Source organism: Otolemur garnettii, unplaced genomic scaffold (genome assembly GCF_000181295.1).
Source record: "Otolemur garnettii isolate 467f Iridium unplaced genomic scaffold, OtoGar3 scaffold00021, whole genome shotgun sequence".
NCBI lineage: Eukaryota > Metazoa > Chordata > Mammalia > Primates > Galagidae > Otolemur > Otolemur garnettii.
Window position 1 is genome coordinate 1,855,725 of NW_003852416.1, and position 25,884 is coordinate 1,881,608.

The 25,884-nt window shown below is 49.6% G+C and overlaps 1 protein-coding gene across 6 annotated transcripts in view; it reads right to left on the reverse strand.

Moving 5' to 3' along the window:
• Positions 1–12,536: 12,536 nt before the first annotated feature.
• PLPP4 (phospholipid phosphatase 4) overlaps positions 12,537–25,884 on the reverse strand; it is a 121,791-nt gene continuing 108,443 nt past the window's right edge. For 4 of the 6 annotated variants that reach the window (XM_023511695.1, XM_012803577.2, XM_023511691.1 and 1 more), the window contains 2 exons: positions 25,080–25,250; positions 12,537–13,103 (listed from right to left, as the gene is read on the reverse strand). In XM_023511695.1, the coding sequence (XP_023367463.1) occupies positions 25,125–25,250 (126 nt within the window). In that variant the 3' untranslated portion in view covers positions 12,537–13,103; positions 25,080–25,124. The remainder of the gene's footprint in view (positions 13,104–25,079; positions 25,251–25,884) is intronic. The other 2 variants (XM_023511693.1, XM_023511694.1) reach the window with 2 other exon arrangements.

The following is a 25,884-nucleotide window of genomic DNA, read 5'->3' on the forward strand; positions in this document are numbered from 1 at the left end:
AACTTCTCATGGAAAGCTGATGTTGTAATTGTAAAAATAATTCATAATACAAATGGCGTTTAACGTGTTTCACTGTTGCTTGTGATACTGATGGCGTAGTAACCTACTGTCTTCTTGTTTCTGTGAGAAACAAACCCCAAAGAGCTCATCCTCCCCTCAGATCACATCAAAGCAAGGGTGGATTGGAAGGTGCATTTATTTATTTATATACAGACATTTGGAGAAATTGGACAGCCACGTCTCTACATTTTCTAAAATGACATAATGGGCAGCAATGACAGGGTAAAATTGAGGCTTTCAGCCATCAGACAGAAATTGATGCGCTGTAGCCCAGCTGTGTGTACACACTCAGGCTGATGAAGGGAGGCCGTGGAATTCAAACCAGCACCCTGAGGCACTTTGCATTCAGCCTGCAACACTCGAGACAAAAAAGCAGTGTGCTAACGAGGGAGAAAGTTGAATAACACACAGCCCCACTTTACAGGTTCCACACATCAGCTGGACGAACAGGTGCCCGTAGCTGTCGAACCAACGAGGAGTGAATGAAGCTGTCCTCAAAGAAGTGCACGCTCCCGCAGACCCTACTGAAGAGGAACGGGACCAGCGCAAGGGAGGAAGGGGCCCCACTTCCGATTTAGGACTTGGAATCACTGTTACATCCCTGGCTGAGACAAGTGTCCACTTTGTTCAGCTGCGTGGGACGCACCTTCTTGAAGAAGAGATGGGAACGCATCAGATAAGTCACTGAAAAGCCAGGTCAGGGCTGGTTTCTGCACAGCTTGGTCCAGATTCCCAAGGGACCTTGGTGTCTGGGCTCTAATTTCCTCTGCACAGGCTCCACCCACAAGCGGATGTCCCTTCCCAGCTGGTCAGAGGGCGGCAGCTCTTCAGTTTCCCATTCCACCCTCACCTGTAACCTCAGCACACAGATAGGGCTCTTTTTCAAAGGTTTCTGGAGAAGTTCTAGAATTGAGTTTTGGTAGCTCTGATTGGTCAGCTGTGGGCTGCACGGTCATCCCTTAAATAATCACTATGGCCAGAGATAATGATACTCTTATTGGCCAGGCTATTTCGTGGTCACCTCTGAACCTAACAGTGCATACGCAGGTAGCCCCTCATTTCCCACCTGGACAGATGGCACAATGAGAACCTCCCCAAGAAAAGTCGAATTCTGCCATGAGAAAAAGGGTGCAGAACAGCAAATAAAAATGAGTCACAACCTCAGGTCAACAAAACTGACTAAGAAGGAGGGCAGAGTTAATGGATGGGATTCCTAGATACAGCTGGAAATAGTGGCTTCGCTCGGCTCAGGATTCTGTAACAGACTCGGGCTCTGCCCTTGCCAGCCATCATTTGGCCGTGGCCATTGTTGAGGAACCTTGGCTCCCAAGTTAGTCTGGATATGAAATTTATAAAACATGAGATCATCGAGGACAATTAGAAATGAATTTATCCTCATCAGCAGGGGTTTCCAGGTCTGATAATGTTTAAAATATATAGTGATTGCCTTTAATTATCCTTGACAGCCTGTAAGTTTTCACATTTTTTTTTTTTTACCAACTCTTATTAGTGAAATAATGTTACGAATCACTATTTATAAGGGAAGTTTCCAATGTGAACTTGTAAAGTTCTAGACATTTCTTTGTTATTTTCTGCTTTATTAGAAGTTTCAGGAAGAATCATTTCTAAGTTTGTTAATTATGTTGACACCTCTCCCATGGGTTCTATTCCTCTTAATGTAAGACAACTTGGGAGAGATTCTTCTGCCAGTCACAGCAGACAAGAGCCTTTTAGCTGATGGAGTCACTCAAGAGGCCAGGAATGGCAATCTCTTATCTGGAATCTGTCAGTCACTCCTACTGACATACCAATTCCCCGTCTGAACAAAAGTTCTCCCGGGGCAAGGCCCCACTGGATGGCAGTTTCAAACGGATGGAAGAATTTGGGATGATACTCACAAAGCAAAGAGGTCTTGTGACTCCCAGGCAGCAGACCAGTGTCAAGTGGAAGAAAACAAGCTTGGCTGGTGGCCATAGGCCTACCTGGCATCATCAAAGGTGCCATTTTGACTTCCACCCTCTGCTGTTAGAGGAGAAGGCTGGGAGACAGGGCTGGGAGACAGGGCTGGGAGACAGGGCTGAGACTGGATGCAGGTGCTACAGTGAACGACCCTCAGGCAGCGCTAACTGAGGGGGGAGATAACCGCAGTCAACAACCACCGGCTTCAACTGGCTTTGAAGCTATCTAGCTCACCTTTCATGAACTTTGGATAATTTTAATGTCATTTACCTTGTGGTTTTAAAATGTCTCCATCATTGAAATTGCCACCACAGTTCCAAACCAACCACATAAAGTTTGCAAATGGAAGGGAACCCAGGTCTAGAAATTTCCACCCAAGTTCTTAGTAAAAGCTAGCCCCTGAGCCTTGCATATTCCTCCTCTGAATAAGACTTCAAAAGGCCAAAAACCACTTCCTCTCAGTGCCTCTACCCTTTTGAGCCTTCCTACTCTTTTTCTTCCTCTTGAGAGAATGTATTTTCACTTCCAATAAAGAAAGAAAACCTGTCAGTTGCCCTGTTTACATGGTGTGTCCTGAACTTCCTTTCTCCTGACAATCACTAAGGACCTATAAAAACTTTCACAGGGAGGCCCCTAACACTGCTTCAAGACTACCCACCCTACTGCTAACCCAGCTGTTATTTATGCCACAAATGCCTGACCACAGATATGGGGGACACATGAGTAAGAGAAGAGAGGAGCGCGAACATGAAGTCTTTTCCCATTACTGCCATTACAACTGGGCAGAAGAGGAAGAGCTGTCCAGGCAGGGGCACGGGAGTGCAAGGTCAGGGACCGCTGGGCTGTGTGATGAACAAAGGAAACAGAACCCAGAGGAAGCACTCAATGCCCTGGACAAAAGGAGAAAGCAGTCCAAACCCAAAGCCGACGTCTCGTATGATTGTATTTATAAGACATCCAAGAAAAGGCCTGGCTTGAACAGTTGCCTGGGGCGGGGATGGAGGCCAAAGGAGTGAAAGGAAACTCTGAAGATGAAGGAACTGTCACCGCGCTTGGTGGTTACTCAATATATAATTATCACCATTCAAAACTTAAAACAGATGAAATGTGTTCCCTGTAAATCATACCTCAATAAACAAAGGAACACACACATACACATGTGCACTTTGGCTGGAGTAGAAGCTGGGTGGTGGGTATGTTGTGTGGCACGGAAAGGTGGAAGGCGTCACCACAGCTGGGTCAGGCGAGGATGGCAGCGTGGGCTCTCGTGGCCCCCATGAACCGGGGAGGAGCGATTGGGCTGTGGGTCTACTTAGAAGGTAGGACAGAGAGGGCTCACTGATGGATTGGGTGGAGGGAATCAGAAAAGGAAACAAGCAAGGAAGGCCCCTAGGGCTGGGGGTTAAGCAGATGACTAGAGGGTAGTCCCAGAGTACCCAACATGCTGACTGTGCAATGCCAACCAATGTGACACAATGTCATCATCTCCTGACGCTCCTCCCTTGGGGGCAAAGCACACGCAGGGACAGCCCAGTCAAATCATGTCTTCTCTCTGCTGGCAGCAGAGGGAACAGGAGGCAGAAGCTCCCAGCCGTGACAGCCCAACACTCATGTGGGTGAGTGCCCCTTAAAGAGTCCCATTTCCAGTTCCAGATTCCAACTCGGTAGCTCTGGGGTGGTATCTGGGACTCCTACAATCACATGAACAAGGACAGCACCCCCACTGCGTGGGCAGATAACCAGAGAACTCAGCTTTGAGGACCACAGCACCTGGGAGGAAGGGAACAACGCCCTCATACTGCTCATCACAGCACAGGCGATGCTGAGCCTGGGGTCACACAAAGGCTCTGTCCTCACCTGAAGCCACTAGGTGGGGTGCTGAGGACACACAGGCTACCTGTGGGGCCAAAGATACGACAGAGGTGGGCTCCTGACCAAGGGGCCACCAGAGAGGGGCTCTGAACTGGAACTGCCACTGGGCCCTCCCAGTCCAGCCATAGGAGTTAGCTCTCAGGAGGTCCCGGTCAAGGCTGGGAGCCTGCCAGAGGCTGGAAAGGGTGGGAAGGAGCCTTCACCAATGCTGCCACCTCCTCTCTCCCCCAGACAGGCCCCACTTCAGCACATCCCAAGGGCTCCTTCTGTCCCCAAGAGTTCCACACTCACTGGCCAGCTGTGCACCTTGGTGCCCACCATGGGGCCCAGGACCCAGATTCCACCTGCTTTGGCCTGACTGCAAGGTGATGGCCTGGGGAGTCTAGAGAGCTCTCCAGCTGCCTCTCCTCACCCCCAGCCTGGACCCTCTCCGGGGACTGTTGTCCACCCAGCTCCCACTTCTTCCCAAATCTCAACCCCCTGGTGACTTCCCAGGTTCCAGATTGCCATTTCCATTCGCAGGTTCCACTTCTGCACGGCACTGTCCTGGGGAACATGTCTTCCTGCCTCTGGAACAGTGATCTATTAGTGATACTCTAGCTGACCGCAAAGCATGAACAAGGACATGAAATGTAGGGACAAGGCTCTATTCTCCGTTTCTTAATGTTCTTCATTCAACAGACGTTAGCTGAGCCTCTACTATGTGCCAGGTTCTGTTCTCATGATGAAAACTCACAACAGATAACGGCCCCTCAAGGGGTGCCTGGCAGGAGGGAGCAGCTGCCTCATTAAGCCTGTTTATGATATAAAATGGCCACGGCAGAGATTCGCAGCAGGCTGACGTACATGTTTATCTGCGTCCCCCTGCATCTCCGCTAGAATGACAGTAACGCTGTGGACCACCCCCAAGGACGAAGGGACTGGAGAGGAGATGACAGCGGAAGGGAGATCAATTTGGGGAAGATTTGGGAAGTTGAACAACTTCAGCCATCCCTCTGCCTGCCTGGGGAGTGGCTGACCCCCTCTGTGCCCCTCTGTCCTCATGTCTGCTGAGGATGGTAGTGCCTGCTCTGAGCATGACTGGGTCCCCAGGCAGGCAGTTAGCACAGCCCAGGCCCAGAGTGAGCGCTCAGTAAGGGCAGCTCTTATCCCATTATTCTTCTCTCTCAGCTCTGAGGGTCTCCCACAGCAGCTACCCCTACACCTTGTTGCTAGGATGGAGGAGCAGACGGAGCCTAAGGCTCTCACCCAGCAGTATCACTGGGGAATTATTTGGCATCCTTTTGTCTGAGTTAATAAATCCCTTTCCTTCCAGAAGACCAGAGAAAGAAAAAACTCGAGTGAGCAGCTTTCTGCTTGCCTCCTCTTCCCATGTCCAGGGCGGATGCTTCCTGGCAGGCCTCCACATCAGTCTGCCTCGTGAGGCTGTGGGGCCTGGAGAAGCATGCTGGGTCACCAGTGCAGCCTCTGCAAGTCACCAGGGGAAGCTGAGTCCACAGAGGGGGAGTACCACCCCAAGGCCACATGTGGGTCACTGTCAGAGACTCAGAGCCCTGCTCCCTGAGGCCCCTCCCACCAACACTCAGCCCTGCCCTGTCATGTGGCCCCGCCCCATCACGTGGACCCTACATACTGCTTCCTGTGTGAACTGCCCACACTCAGGGTCCACTGTTGTGATCCAAACCACATCTGTGGGCCACTCCTGTACTCCCCCCCCCCATTGTCACATGGCACCAGGCTTGGCAGACCCCAGAGACAGAGAGCATCCCCCTGAGAATTGATTGTCCACCATGATACGGCAGCTGGATGTTAAATGGCTAGAGGTACAGGGGACAGCAAGTCCGAGGAGGGGTTTCCAGAGAGACAGAAGTCTTCAGAAGGTTTGTAACTTGCCCGAAGAGGTGTCTGAGCTGGACCTGAACCCAAGCACATCTCAGAGTTTACGCTCATCTGTCATGCGGGTGGAACATTTTTCACACTGTTTTTCATCAGTCAACCGGCCAGGGGTCCTCAAACTTTTTAAACAGGGGGCCAGTTCACTGGAGGCTAAGCAGGGATGAGTCAGCGGCTAAGCAGGACAGGCAGCTACGGCAAAAACACCTGGCGGGCCGGATAAATGTCCTCAGTGGGCTGTAGTTTGAGGACGCCTGGACCCAAAGGCAGCCCCTGCTCTGGCTTACAGTAAGCAGTGAGAGGATCTTAGGTGTGCCACAAAAATTTTTAAAGATCATGAATTATTTCTAAAGAAGTTCAAAGTACAGTAAGTATATTCTTTCTTTTACTTTTTTTGATCAACCTAAGTGTGCCATGGAAGTTTAACTATATAGTACAAGTGTGCCGTGAGATAAAGGAGGCGAACAAACACTGGCTTAGAGTTTCCCCCTGTGAGTGATTAGCAGCGAGTGTGGCTGCAGATCACGGCTGGTTGGGAGGCCAGGATAACCAGCTCGAGAACAGAATGTTCTACAAGGTCCACTTCCAGAGAGCTATAAAAACGACTCAGCCTCAGACAACCTCCCAGGTGTGTGTGCTCACGTGCCGCAAGGGGGGATCCGATTCCTCTTTTTAGATAAATCTGGGCTGGTTGCTTCCTGGAACTCCCCTTTGGCTGAAGCCAGCTCTGCCCTTTCTGCACACTCCTTGCCCTCTCCAGCTCCTGGTACCCGGGTACAGCACCTCTTCCCAGACCTTTTCTACGTGAACCAAAACATTCTGTGATCCTTACGAGGCTCAGGAGCCCTTCAAGTCCTTTTATGGTTTTTTGTTTTTTCTAATTTCACACTTTTCTCCAATAATTCAAATATCCATTGGCTCAGCTGACTTCTTACTTGAATGGCTGGGGTTCTCCCTGCCCCCTTCCTGCTCTTTTTCTTTTGGGGGGCTTGATACAGAGTGAGCCTTGGTGCGTGAGCTTCTTACCCCTTAGCACCCTGGAAGCTGCTTGTCCCACCCTGCCTTGGCTTCAGGTGGGCCCCTTCTCTCCCAAACAGCCTGCGGCTGTGGTGACGTCTGGCATATTGCTGAGCACCTCTCGGAGATATTAGTTCTCATAAAAATCGACACAGTGAATTTTATTGTAATATTAATTCAACCTTCTTACAGTGGGAACCTGGGATCCCTAAGAGGATAAATTGTACTACTGCCTACTGGTGGCAGCAGCAATTAGAAGAGGGATTATAATTCAATTAGAGCTTTAATACTTGATTACTCTAACAACATTACCAGTGAAATTCTCCTGCTAGTATCTGAACGACTTTGTACTCTGGGGACTGAATGTTTACGTCCTCCCCCCTCCTCAATTTTTTTGTTGAAATCCTAACTCCCAATGTGATGATATAAGGAGGTTGGGCCTTTGGGAAGTGATTAGGTTATGAGGGTGGAGCCCTAATTAATGGAATTAGTGCCTGTATAAAAGGGACCCCAGAGAGCTCCCTGGCCTCTTCCACCATGTGAAGACACAGCAAAAAGGCAGCGGTCTATGAACCATGAAGCACACCCTCACCAGACATCAGATCTGCAGGTGCCTTGATCTTGGACTTCCAGCTCCAGAACTTTGAGGAATGAAGTTCCATTGTTTATAAGTCACCCAGCAGACATTCTGTTACAGTTGCCCAAACAGACAAAACAGGGAGTCTGGTGCCAGGGAGCTTGCTCTAAATCCTCAGATACTCAGGATTCCTGCAAGTTTCAGCTGTCATGGTCTGAAGTCTTACACTCTTGATCACTAACCATCCTGAAGGCTGGTGTTCCTCAAACCATTTTGCAGATGCAGACAGACCCATGAGCCTGGAGCCACTGCTCCAGGTTATGTGTCAGCTGATGTTAGGGCTGCCTGGCCCCATTCTAAGTGCTCCCATCCTCTCCTGGTAGCCTTGCAGAGGGGTGGATGTGGGCAAAGCAGTTGTTTGGCATCCCAGCATGTGAGGAGCCCAGGGCATCTGTGAGTGTGGTCTGTGTCAGTCCGGGGATCTTTCCAGGGCCAAGAAGAGAAGCCACATTAGAGAGGAGAAGCCACCACTGGGGCTCCCTCACCACGCAGCACGTGCTGTGTTGAGGTGCTACTCTCATCATTGCTGGGAGAGCCATTACTCCCGGCCATTGGCAGAAACCCACTGGCAGTCAGTCCCAGCAGCATCACACCAAGGCACTAGTGTTAAAAGGTATCGAAGAATGAAAAGGGGCATGTTTCAGGGTCAATTTCCTTGCTGTAGTTCATTTCAGTGCCTTTAATATGCTACTGTCCACTTTAAATCTCTAAGAGGGGAATTTAGAATCTGTCAATCACCCCTATATTGTATTGTATTTTTTGCAAAGCTGGACTATTTCTGTGAAACATCCTTTGACATATGGTGGCATCAGGCCATCTCTTTTTTTCTCCCCTTCCTTAAAAAACAAACAAAAACACAAAACTGGTCCTGGAATTCTAGTTCTCAATTTCCCCTACTCCTCAGACAGCAGCAATGGTGCAAACTACAGTGAAGTATTGATCTTAATTGAGACTGGACTTCTTTGTATCATGATAGAAACAGCCACAGGTTATCAAGGGCATTTTCTAATATGCTAACAGTTCTTCTTGACAAGAGCAGGTCCCCAAGCAAGAGATATGATGAGAAAAGATAGCCCATGCCCATCGAAGTTCTAAAGGCATAAACACAAACACACATACACATGTGAGGGCAAAAATACTCCCTAACGAAGCGGCATATCTTAAAAATTTATGGAAAATTTTACACTGAAATCAACATTTTTGTTTTCTAAAACTTAGGAAAACTTTTTGTTTTAGTTTGTTTTGAACTTGGGATAGAGCAAAGGATCTAAGCAGTGTGTCAGGCCTTCCAAACTTTAGTTGCTGGAGCTGGGTGTTCAGTTTTCAGTTATGTGTGCCAGAATTTGGAATCATCAAATGCTAAAGGCTTGGGGGAACATTCCAGTTTAGATTAACTACCTGCCAGGCATTCTCTGAAATTTCCAGCTTGGGTTTGCGTGATGGATGAACTAACCTTTGGAGAGCTGTTTTGAAAGATGGGAGTGGAATTCTGAAGCCTGATGTTATGGATGCAATGCTCTGTAAGCTCCCAGAAACAACCCCTCCATATCTGGGAGGTGGGAACGATGAAATTAAAGTTCTTGCTTAGGAGATGTTTTGGTTGTAAGCAACAGAAAGCAACTCTAGTGGAAAGCCATGCTTGCACTGGTGGGCTCTGGGCAGCTTATAAGACTGAAGGGAAAGCTGAGCGACCCTCTCAGGCAGGTAGTAAACGGGGTCCCTGGACAAACCTGGACACAGGGCCTTATGTTTGTCTTCTCTAAGAGGCTGCCATTAAGTTAGCTTAGCTCTGTTTCAGCTTCGAGGACTGAGACCAAGATCAGGTCACCTAGGCCAGGTGTCTCTCTTTTGACCAGTTGACCTGAGTGGGAGGGTAGGTGTGGGCTGCCCTTCACTGGCCCTGGGACATTGCCCCTGTGTGTGAGGATGTCTCCCAGTAAAGGAAGAGCCTTCCCAAGTGGGGTCAACTCCAGATGTAAACAGGAAGCAGATAACTGCAGAGGTGACCCGTTGACAGTGAGGTGGAAAGAATGGAACAAGTCCTCAGTGATACAGTAAAGGGAGGTGAGGGGATGTGGAGATGAAGGAAGGACAGTGTCTTGAAGATCGTGGAGTTGGGGAAAAGAACATGCCAAAACTCTCCGGGAGCTGGAGGAGGCCCAGACAACAAGTGCACGGCTTTAGTTAGAAAGCTCTTCAGAAGGCAATTCATTCGGGCTACAGAGGTGGAGAGAAGAGCCAGAATTTCTGCTCCAATTCAAACCCACCAAGCAGCCATGAGATCCCTAAGGGAGACTGCAAACAGCCTGCTCTACACTTTGTTTCACCACTGTGTAGTTTTTGTTTTTTTCATTAGCCACGTTAGGTGCTGTCACAGATGCAGCTCATCGTCAATCCAACAACTATTCTTCAACCCTTTCCCAAGCAGGTAGAATCCACCTCCTACAAAGAGCCTGCAAATTCTGGATACTCACTCTTCTAAGCCTCTTTTACTTCCAGGGGTGGCCAAATAATATTAATTTAGGCAATGAAAGTAAAGGAAATTTTTATTAGGTGGGAAACATTTTCTTCTCTAATAAAGGGAGATCCTTAAAAATAGAATTTATCTGTCACATGACTGAAAACGCTTCTTCCTGCCTTTGAGCACAATTGGATGAGGATGTGATGTTGGGGGTGCTGCAGTCACCTTGTGATGTGAGGAGAGCTTATGGAAAATGGTAGAGCAAGAGGATGGAAAGGGCTAGGGGTCCTTGGACCATTTACTTTTCAGTTTCCTGTTATTTTTAATATTAATAAGTCTCTATTAATTAAGCTTAATTAATGGGGTGTTTCCTTAATTGTATCCTAAAGCATCCCAATGTAACTTGTTGCAGAATCAAGCAATTCTACATAAAACTGTAGCTTCTTCACTTCTCTTGAAACTCAGAAGGTCTGGCAACACTGGGCTTTCTCCCTACCTGGTGACAGCAACATGGTGCTAAGAGGGGTCACTGTACCTCCCTGGGCACATGCCTGCTCTGTAGTTTTCCACAGTCTCCACTCGTCCCTAAAGGCCCTGACCTGCCTCTTCACTGATCTCCTTTCCTGGCCCCTGGAAGTACCTGTCCTTGTCACTGCTAATCTCCACAGTGGACTCTCAGCAGGTTTACTCAGCAAAGGAAGAAAAGTCTTACAGCTCCCAGGGTGCACTCTGGCTGTCCACACCATGTGCCTTGAATTCATAACTCTGCCCACATCCACAAAGGACCAGGGCCTGAGGAACAAATGTCCTCATTCATGGCCATTTTACTGGTTCATTGTATTTTCACATTTACTTCACCCTAATAGTGCATGAAATTAAAACATATGGATCCACAAAAACACCTGCCTTTCTGAACCGGCTTCCACTGTTATCCTGGTGCCTGAGGATCCTTCCACACGTTATTATGTCTTGTCATTTTAATTACATTTTAATCAAAGCTTTTACATGGCCTATGTTAGGACTTTTAATGTCATTATGAGCATTAACAATATCCTGTTACTTTGCAGGGTCCTTCCCGTAAATGGAAGTATTTATATGAAATGTATATTTATGGTCCAGAATGTTCAGTCATCTTTAACTGAAGTATAAACCTTTCTCTTTCCTCTGGCATGCCACTGCAGAATCAAGTAAGCATATGAGTTACGTCTTTTTTTTTTTTTAAACAGTAGCCTTGGATCCTTTTCTTGCATTTCTACTTTTGGTTTTATTTTTCAAAATTATAGAATGTTTAGTTAAATCTGAATATTGTTTGATTTTTCTAATATTCCATGAATTTTAGCTCTGGATTTAAAGTTATGTTTTATGAATTGCTATGATTTAGCTTCTCAAGCATCTGACATTCATTCTTAAAGTTGCCTGCCAGTATAAACTGCCATAATTTTTAGAAATCAATGGTTTGACTTTAGGTGGAAATCAATTTAAGCTTTGCCTTCTCCTACAAGCACATGGCTCTGTGCCAAAGCCAGCTCAGAAGGACCACAGGTGGAGACGGCTGCACTGGGACCCACTGAACATGATCCCTAGAAGGTACTCTAAGGTTAAGCTCCTAGCAGAAATGGCTGATCAAAGACGTCGGGATGCTTCTCACTGGACACCCAGCCCAGAGTTGCTCAGCTGACAATTTATACGGCCACCTGAGTCTTCCAAAATGCAGTCTGTTATGCTAACTGCTGGAAAGTGACACTCTTTGAACACCAAATTTGCATTACCTTGCAGCATCCATGCCCAGGCACCTGCAGAACCACGTGGTACCACCTGTCAGCATTGGATAAGGGGAATGTTTACTGCTTTGGAAAAAACCAAGCTGGCCAAGGAGCCACATGCTACATACTCAGACTGGAAGGTTCACCGGGACTGACTCCATTCAACAGGGCAAAGAGCTGAGCAGAGACGGTGCATTTCTGACTCTGTTCTCATGCTTTCTCCTAGAGCCTCATCACATAAAAAAAGTTCCTACTAACTGGGAACAGGGATACATCGCCACTCCAGGAACTCTTAGAGCAGAGCTCTGCAAAACTCAGATCCTACAGGGGAACATCTTACCCTGAAGCTACTTCTCAGCTCTAGTGGCCACCCTGCCTGTGCCTTGAGAAAGACTCAAGGCCTGGATTTCCTGATCTGTATGAGTAGTCATACCACATCCTGCAGGGGAGCAGGTAAGACCCTCCTCCCCCCAAATTCCCTGCAACAGGTTGAGCTACCAGAGTGGCCCATAAACCTAGACCACAAGGTTGGAAGGATACTGTGCCCAGAGCCCTCAGGCAACAGCAGTGACCACCCCCCACCTGCCTGCAGGACAGTCAAGCATCTTTCTGTGCCCTGTACCATGGGGAGGTCTGTGGAGTGATTCATCTCGTTTGCTTGACTCAATGATTCAGAAAGCCCTGGAGATGCTAAGGCTGTAGGGCTGAGTTTCAAATCCATTTCAGAGACGCACGCTATGAGCAGCTGATGGCTCAGAAAGCTTCTCAGCCTTTCTTCCAAGCTCAGTGCCTGGAATGACCTATGGACAGAGCCGGCTTTGGGCCTGAGCTGTGAAACCCACTGCATCTCTGAATGACATTTGTTGCACTCGGCGGCCAACACCAAGCCTTCCAGGGGGGAGGTTTTATTATGTTTTACAACCATGAAAACACGGGAAGGCGGCTACACAGCAATTGTTTCAGATAGAGGAACCTGCCGAGCTGCCCACCCCACCCCTGCAGCCTCCGTCCACACGGCTCTCGGAGAATGTTCCTGGTGTCCTTCCCTTGCAAATGCAAGAATGGTGAAAGAAAGACATCAAAAGCAGCAGGAATACCGCCAGCAAGATGGAAGCAGGAGGAGGGTAACTTGGACAAACAACTGATGAGAAACACACGAGGGAGAACCTTTTCTATTGTGTTATGACATCAGGGTGGAAGAGCGTGCCCGGGGCTCAGCGGCCGTCCTCCCAGGACACTAGTCATACAGGGCCCTCGCTGATCCCCTCCAGAGGCAAGCTGGGCGCGCTGTCGGCCGTGGGCCTCTCCTCTTTCTTCAACGAGGTTGGGACTCGGAGACTGACGTACGGTTTATGGCAAGCTGTGTTGGCCAGAGGCGGGTAGTGCTGTCTGTAGCAGATGTAGGCAAAAATGAGGCCGATGATGCCACCGACAAAGGAATCTAGGCGGGAAGAGCAGAACAGGAGACACGGGTAAGTTACGACTCCTTCCAACGGGGCCAGTCATGTTTCCCAGAATGCACTTTTCCCACCTGCTCAAGTAACTTATTTGCATATATATCCAGAAAACTCCCCAAAAGACTAAAAACAGAGAAACAGCAGTGGAGATATAAATCCTGGTGGCTACTTCAAACTGTCATCATCTGTAGCATTTAAATGTTTAAAAAATAAGCACTTGAGTCTCTTCTGTTATTCCTTTAGCTGATGTCTGAGCATTGCATGGATTCAGATTTGTATTCCCGATTTTTAAAACCAATTCTAAGTTCTAGAGGAATTCAAATGGATTTGAATATCCTCAGGGGCTATAATTTCTCTAGCAAATTCCGTCTGGACTCCTGTAATATCGCTGGTGTGCCACAGAAACCCAGTGGGCATGCTGGTCTCTGCCTCGCAGTAAAGTGGTTTCTCAGGGATGAAATAATCCTTCTGGGTCACAAAGGGAACCAAACGTCTATGACATGCCAGTGTTGGCAAACTGAGCAGACCTCTGGCAGGAGAGCCCTATCTCTCCAATGAGATACAGCTCTCACCAATCGGGGTGCAAGCAGAGGGTGGAGGAGGCAGGAGGGTGCGTCTGCAGGCCTGCCGCCCAGGGGCAATGCTTGCTAAGGAGCACACTCAGCTGGCGCCCACAGAGACCCCATGTAAACAGTCCACCCCAACAGCCCTCAGTATGCGATGCACACTTTACAATGTATCTATGAATTTCTTTCTTTTTTTTTTTTTGATACAGAATCTCACTCTGTCACCCTAGGTTGAATGTTATGACATCACAGCTCACAACAACCTCAAACTCTGGGGCTCAAGAGATCCTCCTGCTTCAGCCTCCTGAGTACCTGGGACTACAGGCATCTACCACAACACCTAGTTTTTCTATTTTTAATAAAGATGGGGTCTCACTTTTGCTCAGGTTAGTCTCTTATTCTTTAGCTCAAGCAGTCCACCCACTTCGGCCTCTCAGAGTGCTAAGATTACAGGTGTGAGCCACTGTGCCCTACCCTATGGATTATTCTTGCCAAAAAGATCCTAGTGCAATGCAGATGCTCCTCTAACAGAGAGATCTGGCCCTCCTGTTAGGGCTGCCACGTGCTGAACTGCCATTCTTTGTTGGGTGTTTCCATCTTCACATACTGTCTGGTTGAATTTTTCCAGAAAACTGGAATTGAACCCTGGTGTCCTGATCCTGTAGTTGAGCTGGTCCACAGTGCCGGCTCGTTCCAGGCTTTCTAACCAAGTGATTCTCTGAGGTTCCAGCCTTCAGGTACAGCAGGCCCCTGGGCTGAATGAAGGGGGTGCCCACCTGGGTGCAGGTGAGGGACAAGGGTTTTCATTAATGATCAGTGCTCAGGGCAGCAAGTCTCCCAGGAAGCCACACCCTGTGTGGACGCTTCGGTTGAATCACAGGCCAATTCCCCTGTGTCTCCTGTAGGTGAAATTCTAAGTGGCTGTCAAGGAAATGGATCTTTCAAGAAAACAATCTGCTCGGTGTTTAGCCAGGCACATCATACTTGTCATCACTTTGTGATTCTTGGTATCCAGGCTCTATCTAGATGTATCAGAAGAATTTTTGAGGATGGGAAACAATATTTTTATATTTCAGTATCTTTCGTGAAATTGCTTCTACTCTCTGTATCTCTAGTAGCCCAGTAGTAAAACATACACAAGTTCTATAATAAATAGCTTTTTGTTTTCTTAAACAACTGTAGTCATTTCGTGCCTGTAATGTTATTGATCTATAATAGCAAAATTGGCAAAGAAGTATAATAAAAGAAAAGCTCCTTTATTTTGGACATTTCTGTGATGGCGGCGTGAACGTGAGTGGGTGCAGACTCTGCCCAGTGGAATGTGGGCACGGCAGCTAGTGACGTTCTTTCAACTGCAAATAGCTGAGGCCACTGTCCTGCTTGGTTGAATCCTTCCCACTGCGCTTCGAGAACAACTGAGCCCCTGTGTCACTCAAGGCTGTATCCCTGGCCTTTGCCATCTGTCCCCGCCACCCCTCCCTCCTCACTCGACCAAAGCCACAGTCCTTCTTTCTGTACCCAAACACAGCTGCTTCTTCCCCTTTCAGAGGTCCCCATGCACTGTTCCCACCCTGCATTCCTGGGAGCCCCTTCTCCTCAACTCTTTCCCAGTAAATTTCTATCCTATTTCAGAGCTCAAATGAACGTGACCGTGCAGTGAAGCCTCACTTGGCCTCCAGACCAGACCAAATCTCCCAGCTGCACACTCGGATAGGCCCTCCCACCCCCTGTGCAATCAGAGTGGCAAATAATGACAAACTGTACAACTGGTTAATGTTTAATGCTGGTCTCAAGACCCTATGAGGGTTAGCTGTTGACTCCCTAAACACCTCGACCAGTGCCTTGCTCACAGCAGAATTAAGCCCGTTAATGAAAATGGACACACAGGACCTCAGGACTAGATTTGGCTACCATTCTGTGTCTTTGGGGAGCTGTCCCTGGTCTTCTCTGTTGCCCCATCAATAACACAAGAGCATTCAACACATGCATGGTGGCTGAGAAGTCTTCCGGCGTGAGTGTTCTGGGGATTTGATTCCCTGGGTTGCCCTACTGAGCCCATGTGTTGAGAATATTTAGAAGCTCTGCCAACCCACATCTCAAAAATAGATCATTTCCTTGGTTGGGATAAAACATCACTAAGGAACAAAAGTCATTCTAACTGGTCAAAGAGAGAGACTGAATAAGTCACCGCTTCCTCTCCACAGGAGCTCAAGTATACACAACTGACGGGCATGGTGTGACCGTGTGGCCCCTAGCTGACGGGCAGGTGAGGGCTACGTGTTGGTGTCTGCGCAGACTGGTGACCATCCATCTAGGTCAGGTCGGAGGGCAAGGAGGATGGTCTAGAGACAGCAGTGAAATCAGGAGTCCACGGGCTATGGGTGGCAGACCCATCCTGACCCATTCCCATGAGAAGAGCAGTTGCACACGCAGACGGGGGGGCCCTGCTAAGACAGCCAGAAACTACGCTCCCCTTCCCCACCTAAGAAGCTCAAATGTTGAGGAATTCTCAGGCTAAGACTGACCTCTGACCCTCAGGGCAAGTCCCTTCTTCTTTCCGAGCCTCAGTTTCCCTATGTCCCAAATGTAGTTCTCCATATTCACCTCTTGAGTTGTGATGAGAATAATGTATTATTTCTCAAGATGATGTTGTACAGCATGTCCAAATAAGACCAAAAATTAACGTCCATCACCCTTGTTCACATACTCTTGCTCTCACGCCCCACTCCAGGCCTGTCGGGCTCTCCTGGACCCACCCCCATCCTTCTCATACAGCAGCTCGGCATCTAGAATTCTCACCTTTTTGGCATGGACATATTTTCACAGCACTTTAAGTAAAATGCTAATGAAATTTTAAAAACACTTGTTACCCAAAAAATTATAAAGCAATATGTACTCTGAGCTCTGGAGTAGGGGCCACAGTGAATAATCAACATGCTGAAGTGAAGTTCTCAGGTGAAGACACTTCCCGTAGCCCGTGGCCCCCAGCCTGTAAAATGGGCCAGGCCTTTTTCTAGTTCAAGGTCTTAGAGTTGCACTATTATTTTGTTTTCCCTGTAACCCCAGGAAACAGCTCCATGGGGTGTTATTTTTATGAGCATCGAAAATGATCTGCAACATCTGCATCTGAGCTACCGACTACTGGACAGAGCTAAGAGCAAAACCGACCAATCACACCACTCACCCTTCTATCTCCTATAACGCAGCACTTCATTAGGTGGGTCATTGACTAAAAGATTTCAAACCGTTACTGTGTGTGTTTGCCAGGCTTACTGATGCAGTGGCATGTATGGAAACAGTGATCCCTGCCAATTCTGTTTTCTCATTTAATGGAATGAATACAATGTGGTATCACAGGTGCCGCAGGAGTGATCCCAAGTACTAAGGAAGTTCTCTCCAAGCCACCTTCTCAGCAGAGCCATTTCAGGGCTTTATTACAGAGGTGGTAAACAGTATCCTCAAAATAACTTACCTCATGAAGGAGCCTGTCACCAATTGCCTCGAGTGGGTTATTGCTCTTTTGATAAAATCACATTCATATCCTCTTAATAGAAAATTAGGCAGGAGACAAGTAGGGCTTTGTTGGAGAAAAAAATCCACTTGAAATTGATTTGACCCCCAATATGGCAACATACAACTGGTGGTATTAAAAGACAAATAAACAGATCTCAGTGTCCCTGGAGTACTTAGCACTGGTGTCATTCATTTAACACGTGTGAATTCCCTCTGTGGCAGGTTATCAGGCCTGAGGGCCAGGCCCAGGGCACGCAGTAAGCCCCTGCCATCCCAGAGCTCACGGCTCTAAGCAGCGAGGCAGACACTACATGATCACAGTCTTACCGGTGAGCTGCAGTGGTGACGAGACTCACGAAGGAGAAATGCAGGGGTCTGTGCCCAGGAGAGAGACCTGGGCTAGACTGGACCAGAGTTTGCTGATGACACAATCCTCAGGCTAGACCTGAAGGATGGTCCAGAGTTAACCAGAGGAAGTGGAGGGTGGAGGCGAGGAGGGCGCAGCAGTTTCCCAGACAGAGGAAAGGGTCTGGGTGAAGGCACCGAGGAAGGAAAGAAAATCTGAGAAACTGGAGGCAGCCCGTCTTTGGAGTAATGGGTGGTGTCTCTGGAAGACTGCAGGACATAGGCTGACCAGTCACCTGTCCACACTCCTTGTGACCTTGTTGAGCTCGCAGCGTGGACCAGTGCCTGGTCCTCTCTGGGCTACCATCTGTGCACCCTGCAGCCTCCTACCTGCCACTGGGTTTTGTATCCCATTTCTGAGTCTGTGGTGCCCACCAGATGGCGCTGTCTAGGACCAAAGACTGCCTCACACAGGCTCACCTCCTAGGGCTCAGCCACTTTTTATTCAGCAAATGTTTGGTGACCTGACATGAGCTGAACAACGTTTACAAGATGCACTAAAGAGTCAACACCACCAGCTACAAAGGGCCACCTGTTTTAAGGTTCCATTTACACACAGTGTCCAGAATAGGCAGGCCCACCGAGCCAGGGCCCAGGGGACCGGGAACAGAAATGACTGCCGGCAGATGTGGGTTTCTCTGGGGCGATGAAAACATTCTGGAATTGTGTAGTCATAATGGTTACACAACCCTGAATATATAACAACTATAGAGTTGTACATTTTAGAAAGGAGAATTTTATGGTTGAGAATTATCAAGAAAGCTTTTTTTTTTTTTTTTTAAGGTGGAGGCATCAGCAGCAGATGAACTCCAATGGAAGTGGAAAGAGTGACCCTGACTCAGGTAACCTTGGCTTGAATCCTTCCCTATGAAACCGGCACAACCCCACCTCCTGCTTATGAAGGAAAGGACAGGAAAGGACCTCCTAAGCTCTGGCAGACTTGGTACAAGGTTGTGCTCACCTGCTCTGGCACAAACAGGCAGAAAGGTTTCTGAGGAAGTGCTGCCAAGTCCCCTAAGGGAACAAATCCCTCACTGCCACCACGGCAACCTGCACCGTGACCCAGTTGGCTCAACTTGGGTCCTCGTATGCCTTAGGCTTCATGAACCGAGGTACTCAGGCAAACTCAGCGAGTCCAACTGACTTTTCTTGTTCTTTTTCTCCTTTCCAGTGATTCCACTACTAGTGAAGCTTCCTGTTTCAGTGACTTTGAATTTCTGTGAAAGAACTCACATCGCAGGAAAGACGCCCACTCAACCTGGCACATGGTAACCCCAATGGCACCCACCATGTCTGCTTCACTCGACACCATGCCACTGGTGCCCATGTCTCCCAGCACATGGGCACAAGGACATGCACGAATGACCAAGCTAAAGTGTAATATTTTTGTTCATTTTTTAAAAGTAAAGAATTTTCACAAACAAGGTTAATCATAATAAGATTAGTATAAAGAAAACACGATAGCAAGAAAGGAACATAATTCAGTCACAATCCTCTGGGCATTCAGCATGGATTCGCACAGCCGGCTGTGAGCTGGACTGTGTGCTTTCAAGAGATCCGCTGCCATCCTAATCCCCAGGACCTCAGAATGTGACCTTACTTGTAAACAGGGTTTTTACAGAAGTAATGAAGTTACAATGAGGAGATGAGGTTGGGCCCTCATCCAGTTTGACTGATGTCATTATAGAAAGGAGAAATTTGGACACAGAGACAGACACCTGTATAGGGAAGACGATGTGAGCACACAGGGGAACAGAGATGGAAACTATGGGGCCACAGGCCAAGGAACATCTGGGGCTATAAGAGGCTGGCGATGCAGGAACGCTCCTTCCTGGACAGGGGTCAGAGGAGGATGGCTTTGCCGGAGCCTTGATTTCAGACTCCCAGACTCCAGAACTGTTGTTGTAAGCCACCCAGTTTTTGGTGCTCTGCTATGGCAGCCTTAGGAAACTAGTACGAGTACCTACTATGTGCCAAGAAAAGAGTCTCTGCCTCCACGGAGAGAATATGCCAGTGCAGTGGTCAGTGGAGCACATGAACCTATCCCCTTTCATACAGCCTATAGCTGCTTCGGGGACTGAGAGTTGTTTCCACAGAGATCATACAGCCACACCAAGCCTAAGATATTCAGTATCTGAGCCTTTAGAAAGTGGGCAGATCCCTGCTCCGGGGGGTAGGGACAGACAATAATCAACACATAATAAATTAGCTTGTTAGAAGGTGGTAAATGAGTAAGGGGAGAGGGTATGAAGTGTAGGGAACAGGCGGTGGATTAAGTGATCATCACAAGACCAGGAGGTAACATTCAAGCCAAGATTAGGGGGGATAGGGAACGGGCCATGCCCCTTCTTGAAGAAGAGCATTCTGGGCACAGGAGGAGCCATGCAAAGGCCCTGAGGTGGGCTCGGCCTGGCCTGTTCAAGGAACAGCAAGAAGTCCAAGAGTTGGGGACCCACAAACAAGGACAAGTAGCTTGAAAATAATGTCAAAGAGGCACTGAGGGACCAGACCTCGTGGGCCGCTGCAGGACACAGGCTCAGATGCTAAGTGAAGGGGGAGTGACTGGTGGGTTTTCACAGGGGCAGCCCATGCTCTGAAGGCCTAAGGCCCAAAGGAAGAGGGGAGGCGACGGGTTCAGAGGCTTCTGTGTGCGTCTGGCCGTGGATGGTGATGGCTAGGCCAGGTGGGGAGGGGAAGTCGGATTCTGGAAATATTTCAAATAGGAGACACCAAGGAAAACCATGGACAGCTGAGAAAGAGCTCCCTGGAGTAAAGGGAAGCAAGGCCACTCGTGAGACTAAGGAGCAGCCGCTGTCCCTCTCCCTGGGAACTAAGCAATGGAGAAAGACCAGGGTAACCCAGAGGTGGGGAGAGGACAGAAGTCGCCTGAGAAAGCCACCTGAGGCCAAAGCTCCTGCTGCAGAGGGACCTGACCCGAGGGAGGCGTGACCAGGGGGTGCAGGCTGCTCCTTCCTTCCTGGCACCAACGCAGAGGTGGGGGGACCCACGTGGGCAGTCAAGGCTCAGAGATTCCCAGACCACGCAGAGGCTGGCAGCCAATGACGAATGTCACTTCCAGGGTTGCCACACAGCGCAGCCCACTGCCCAGATGAAATGAGGCGAGATGAGTTCACTGGGACCATATCACAGGAAGAATCTCGGGGGTTTTGTTTTACCCACGGCTGGGGGGTTTTGGCTTGAACAAGAATATAATTCCAAGGGCTCCTTTTCAAGTTGCTTCCTTTAGAAAAATGTAGAGATTTTTTTCTGACAGTCCACAATAGGTCTGGTTAGCAGTGTGTGTGTGTGTATGTGTGAGAGAGAGAGAGAGGGGTGGGGGGAAAGACAGAGACAGACAGACAGACAAACGGGAGGGGAAGAATAACTCAAGACAGCTGGGCACTGCAGAATGCCGTCAGGCTTTGCAGAAATGATTTCTCCAGAGGGAGCAGCCTCTGCCTGGCTATTCTGAGGCTGGAAGTCCTTTGTGGTGCATATGACAATCCAGCATAGTGTCCGGCCCCTAATACATCAGCATTTGCTGGGCAGGTGACCTCCTGAAGTCTGGTAACTACATGTAAATTCATTTCAAATCACAAGGCCTTCGTGGCCTCTGGGGGAAGCTGGCGTCAGTACTGGGCGGCCCCCTGCACATTTCAGCTCGGTCAGATGAGGCGTGTGGCTGACAGACAGGGACGCTTCCCAACCTCAGCCTCGGTGGGAACAACTGGCTGCTTGTCCCTTGAGACCTGTGTTTCTAGATTACACCCAGAGGGAGATGCTCTTTCTTAAAATGAAACACCACACAGGCACAGGGCTGCTTAAAATGACCCTCAGTCAGAGAAACCAGTGTTGGGTGAAGTGTCACCCCCAAATCTGAAGTCGCGTGAAGAGAGCGGAGGTGGCTCATCATTCATTATGTCCAGAGACAGCAAACTACACTCTCCTGCCACTCCCCACTGTGACTCTCCACTGGCCCGAGCCACACACGCAGGACAGTGAGCAGAGGTAGAGTGGGTTTGGTGACAGGTGAATTCCCCGAGTTTTAGCCTCGAAACCACACAGTTGATCACAAAAGGAACCCTCTGCGAGGCACTGGGCTTCGCAACCAGCATCACCTGTGAAACTGCCCCGCTTCCAGTTGACCTGAAAGCCAGTGTGTCACAGGGACATGGGAACAGCAGCCCCAGGGGTTTAGTCTCAACCCAGCTGGTTCATGTCTGAGGAAGCTCTTTCCAGGGCTCCTGTGTCCCCACTAGGCCCCGGCCCGTGCTGTACTTGCCCCACCTAATGAAACAACAGGTTTGCGTACAGGGAGTGGGCTGGGGAGGCAGAAAAGACCAGAGAGGTGTCAACAGCAGAAACCCACCATGACAGTGGACAGAGTGAGCCACTGGATGGTATGAATATGAATGTGTAACTGAGCAATGGGATGTATTTCCACACTAGACACAGCTGTTCACATCAAAATTGAAACGGAGTCATAAAACCTCGTCCCATTAATAGGAGAGGGACTTGAATTTTGCTGATGCCTCTGGGGTTGCCTGCGAATTCTCATCATGATGGACGGCCCCCACCCACGGTCACGGACAGCTCAGTTCACCAAAGCAAAACAAGTTATTTATCTTAATCAGGCGTCCTGCCTCCGCCAGCCACCCACACAGCCACTGAGGGCCTCACTGTCCATCCCTCCTCCACGCCGCAAACTTTGCAGCTTCTACAATTCTTCCCTTCATAACTGAATGCTGAATAAATCTCATTTCTCACTCCCTTAACAGGTAACACGGGAAAGAAAGATGGAGTGAGGTACAATGTAGAACAGGCGTTTTCCACCATGCCAGCACTGACATTTGGGGCCGGGGAACTAGTGGTTGTGGGGGAGGGGTAGCCATGGACACTGGGGGTGTTCAGCAGCATCTCCCTGGCCTCTGACCCTCGTACCCAGTAGATACAAGTTGCATCAATGTTGAAATGATCAAAAGATGTCTCCAGACATTGCTAAATGTCCCCTGGGAGGTACAGCCAACCTCTCCACCTACCTCTGAGAACATCGGGTAGAGACAGTGACAGACGGCCTCATGAAGGAGCAGTCAGGTAAACTGAGCCCTACTCAGGGCCATTAGAGGATCCAAGGAAACGCCTGTCACTGTCCTGGCTGGACAGAGAATGGCAGAACTGAACTGGTACTGGGCCACCCTCATGGCCTGCACCAACTGACACCCAGTCATGGCTGTAGATGTCCACCAGGGCCATGTGGGTCTGATGGCCACACACAGCTCTCAACATCACTACATCACCGAACGTGCATTCTCTTACTTTGCGTTCCATCAGCCCACAGAGCACTGATACTCCCCCTAGACTGCTCAAAGTCCCTGTCTGTGTCTGTCAGGGAGGATGTTCTGAAGCTCTGGCTGTCTGCAAACCAGGAGTGCACCAGCTGCCCTCTGAGGCCACTGTTCCCTCAAGCCAGGAGCTGTGATTCTGAACGTTTATTCTCTATGGCCACGTTACACAGCCACAGCTAGGGAAGGAGTGACAGGACCGGTCAGGGCGGAGAGCGCTGAAGAGCGGCCAACCTCACGTCTTAACTTCTCAGTCCAAGATCCCTATGCCAAGCCTCTCCCTGACTTCCAACATAAAGGAAAATGGATTCAATTCTGAAACCCTCAGTTGCTCCCCAAATCCCACATGGTTGAGTAGAAGTAAAACCCAGCATTCAAAGCTTACAAACAGATCGTGTTTCAAAATATGCCTGCCTCCACGTCGGTTGTTTGGGAACCACAACACCAAGCAACAGTGATACCAATTTGCATTTGTGTGGGATGTTTCCATTTACGAAGGACATTCACAGGCATATTGCATTCAGTCTGTGACACAGCTCTGTGAAATATTCAGGGACTGTTGTTTCCCTGCTCAAAGAAGAAACTGTGGTTCACAGGGGTAAATGAGAAGCCGCCCAGCAGAGGCCGTGGGGCCCGTAACGGTCTTCATGGGGAAATGGCCCAACCACACGGGCACCATGGAGGTTCCGAGGGTGCACTGGATGTGCTCTTGCTGCTGTGGGCTCAGCAACTCTGTCCCTCCCTCTCTGCCTGTGGCTTCGTATTATCTAGAACTTTATCCAAGCCACTGATAAAAACAAACACGGGAGGGCTCAGGCCCAGCCCTGCAGCCTCTATTGACTGCCCCATCAGGAGACCACGGGCAGCACTCGGTGCTTGCTGTGTCCACCTGTCCAAGCCCTGTGTCAGCCTCCCCTTCCCTACACCCTCACCCCCCAGCCCAAAGCTGCCCTGGGCAAAAGATGCCTAAGGCATGAACCCTAGGAGGGGCAGAGTGGGGGTGAGAAGCACAAAGCCCCAGGAGAAGCCCCATGGGACAGAGGGGCCCTCAGCCGACAGCACCCCTCACCTCCAGCCTTGCCTCCGCCTCATTACCACCACACAAACCTCTGCAAGAGGGGAGAAGGGGCTGGTCCCACAGACAGCTGGCTGCAAAGACAGAGAAGGAGGAGGGGCACAGTCACCTGCAGCGGCAGGACAGGGGAGGAGATCCAGGTCTCAATGACAGCCCAAGCCCACCTGTCCAGGCAAGCTGGCTTTAGACCCATGGCCTCTGCTTTGTTATTTAAAGTTGATACACACAGCAGAACCCTCACCTGTGCTCCTTAGACTTCAGCAGCAAGGAAGGCTCAGGGCTGGCTGGTGAATCGTGGAGATTTCGGGTCACTGCCTCCATATCCCCCCACTGCCCAGGGAGTCCAGTTCCTAGCTCACAGTGGCCTGACCAAGCTGACCTGGAGATTATGCTTAGAAAAGTCTGCCCTAGGCCCTGCCACTCATGGAGGTCATGCCTCTTGTGGACACCGTCTGTCTCTAAGCTATAATTGATCTGCAGAGGGACGTGGCATGGTCTAGCTATATTCCAGGAACAAACTCTTTCCTCGTTTTGTGCTGTTTTGACTTTTAGCACATATCCCAGGACCGACACGCACAGGTAAGCCTTTCCCAGTCTCATAGTTGCAGCTGGGAATGCCGCTGGAACTGACCCATGGCTGGGCACACCTTTTGGAAGAAAATCCATGATGAGAAATAGTCCTGTAGGCTGGAGCTGACATGTGAGAGGAGCCCAGAACTGTGCGGCACTGAGTCTGAGGACAGAGGCAAGTGATCCAGCTGGGAAATCACATTTGGGTCTGAGGCCAAGAGTGATGCTAAGACCAAGGGCCCGACCCCCTGGCAGAACTCGAGAAAGTCCCCTGGAGCACGAGGGAGGAGGGAGTGCTTGGTTCTTCCCACAGGAAGGGCAGCAGGGAGGCCAGGCCTCTCTGGAACAGGCGTATCTGCTGTGTCACTCGGCCACCTCTGGTTTCTGACCATCAGCCCTTACTCCCTCGAGTTAGCACCTTTCTACCCGAGTCCCTGCGGGAGAGGATTGGACACCGTGAGGCCCGGGCAGGCCTGGGTGGGGACTCACCTTGCCAGTGGTGCTTGTAGTCGCACATGCGGGACAGAGCGATCATCATGGCGCAGTACAAGGGCAGGATGGCGGCACAGAGCCGCCAGCTCTTCCCCCGCCCGCTCTCGGTGAAGCAGTGCAGCTTGCCCGCCAAGTAGAACGTCGTGAAGCCAAGGCCCGAGAAGGCAACTGCCAAAGAGAGACAGCAGGTGTTACTCCGGCAGGGGGGGAGGCCAGGCGCTCAGGGCACCCGGGCCGTCCTGTCTGCCGTCCTGCACACCCCCAAGGCCGAGCCTGGGTTGGCACCAGCCTTCGTCTGGGCAATCTGTGCTCCTGCTAGACCCACGCTGGCATGAAACTCACCACGAGAAGCACACAGAACAAAGGCTATCCTAGTCATTCACTCAGCTGTGATTTGACGGGTGTCTACTGCACGCCCGATAGGCAGCGTGCTGGGTGAGGGGGACACACAACACATCACATACTCTCTGGCATCAAGAGAAGGACGCAACCACCCTAACAGAGAACTTGGATATGATGCGTTACATTCTGTAAGAAAAACCCTATGTGCAGAATCAAAGATTGTGAGGCCTGCTTAGATCTGAAGGGTGTGGGAAAGTAAGGAGGCAAACAGGGGCCCCAGATTTGGGGCTTGGGAGACAGAAAGTACATTGGTGGCATTCACAAGGATGGGTCTGGCGGAGAAGGCAGCGATGGCAAAACCTAGTTTTCTCTCAGAAATCATGGTGACTGTTTTTTAGAATTGCAAAGACAACTCAGGGCTTCAGACAATCCATTGTCTGAAGTGTGGGGGTAGCATATA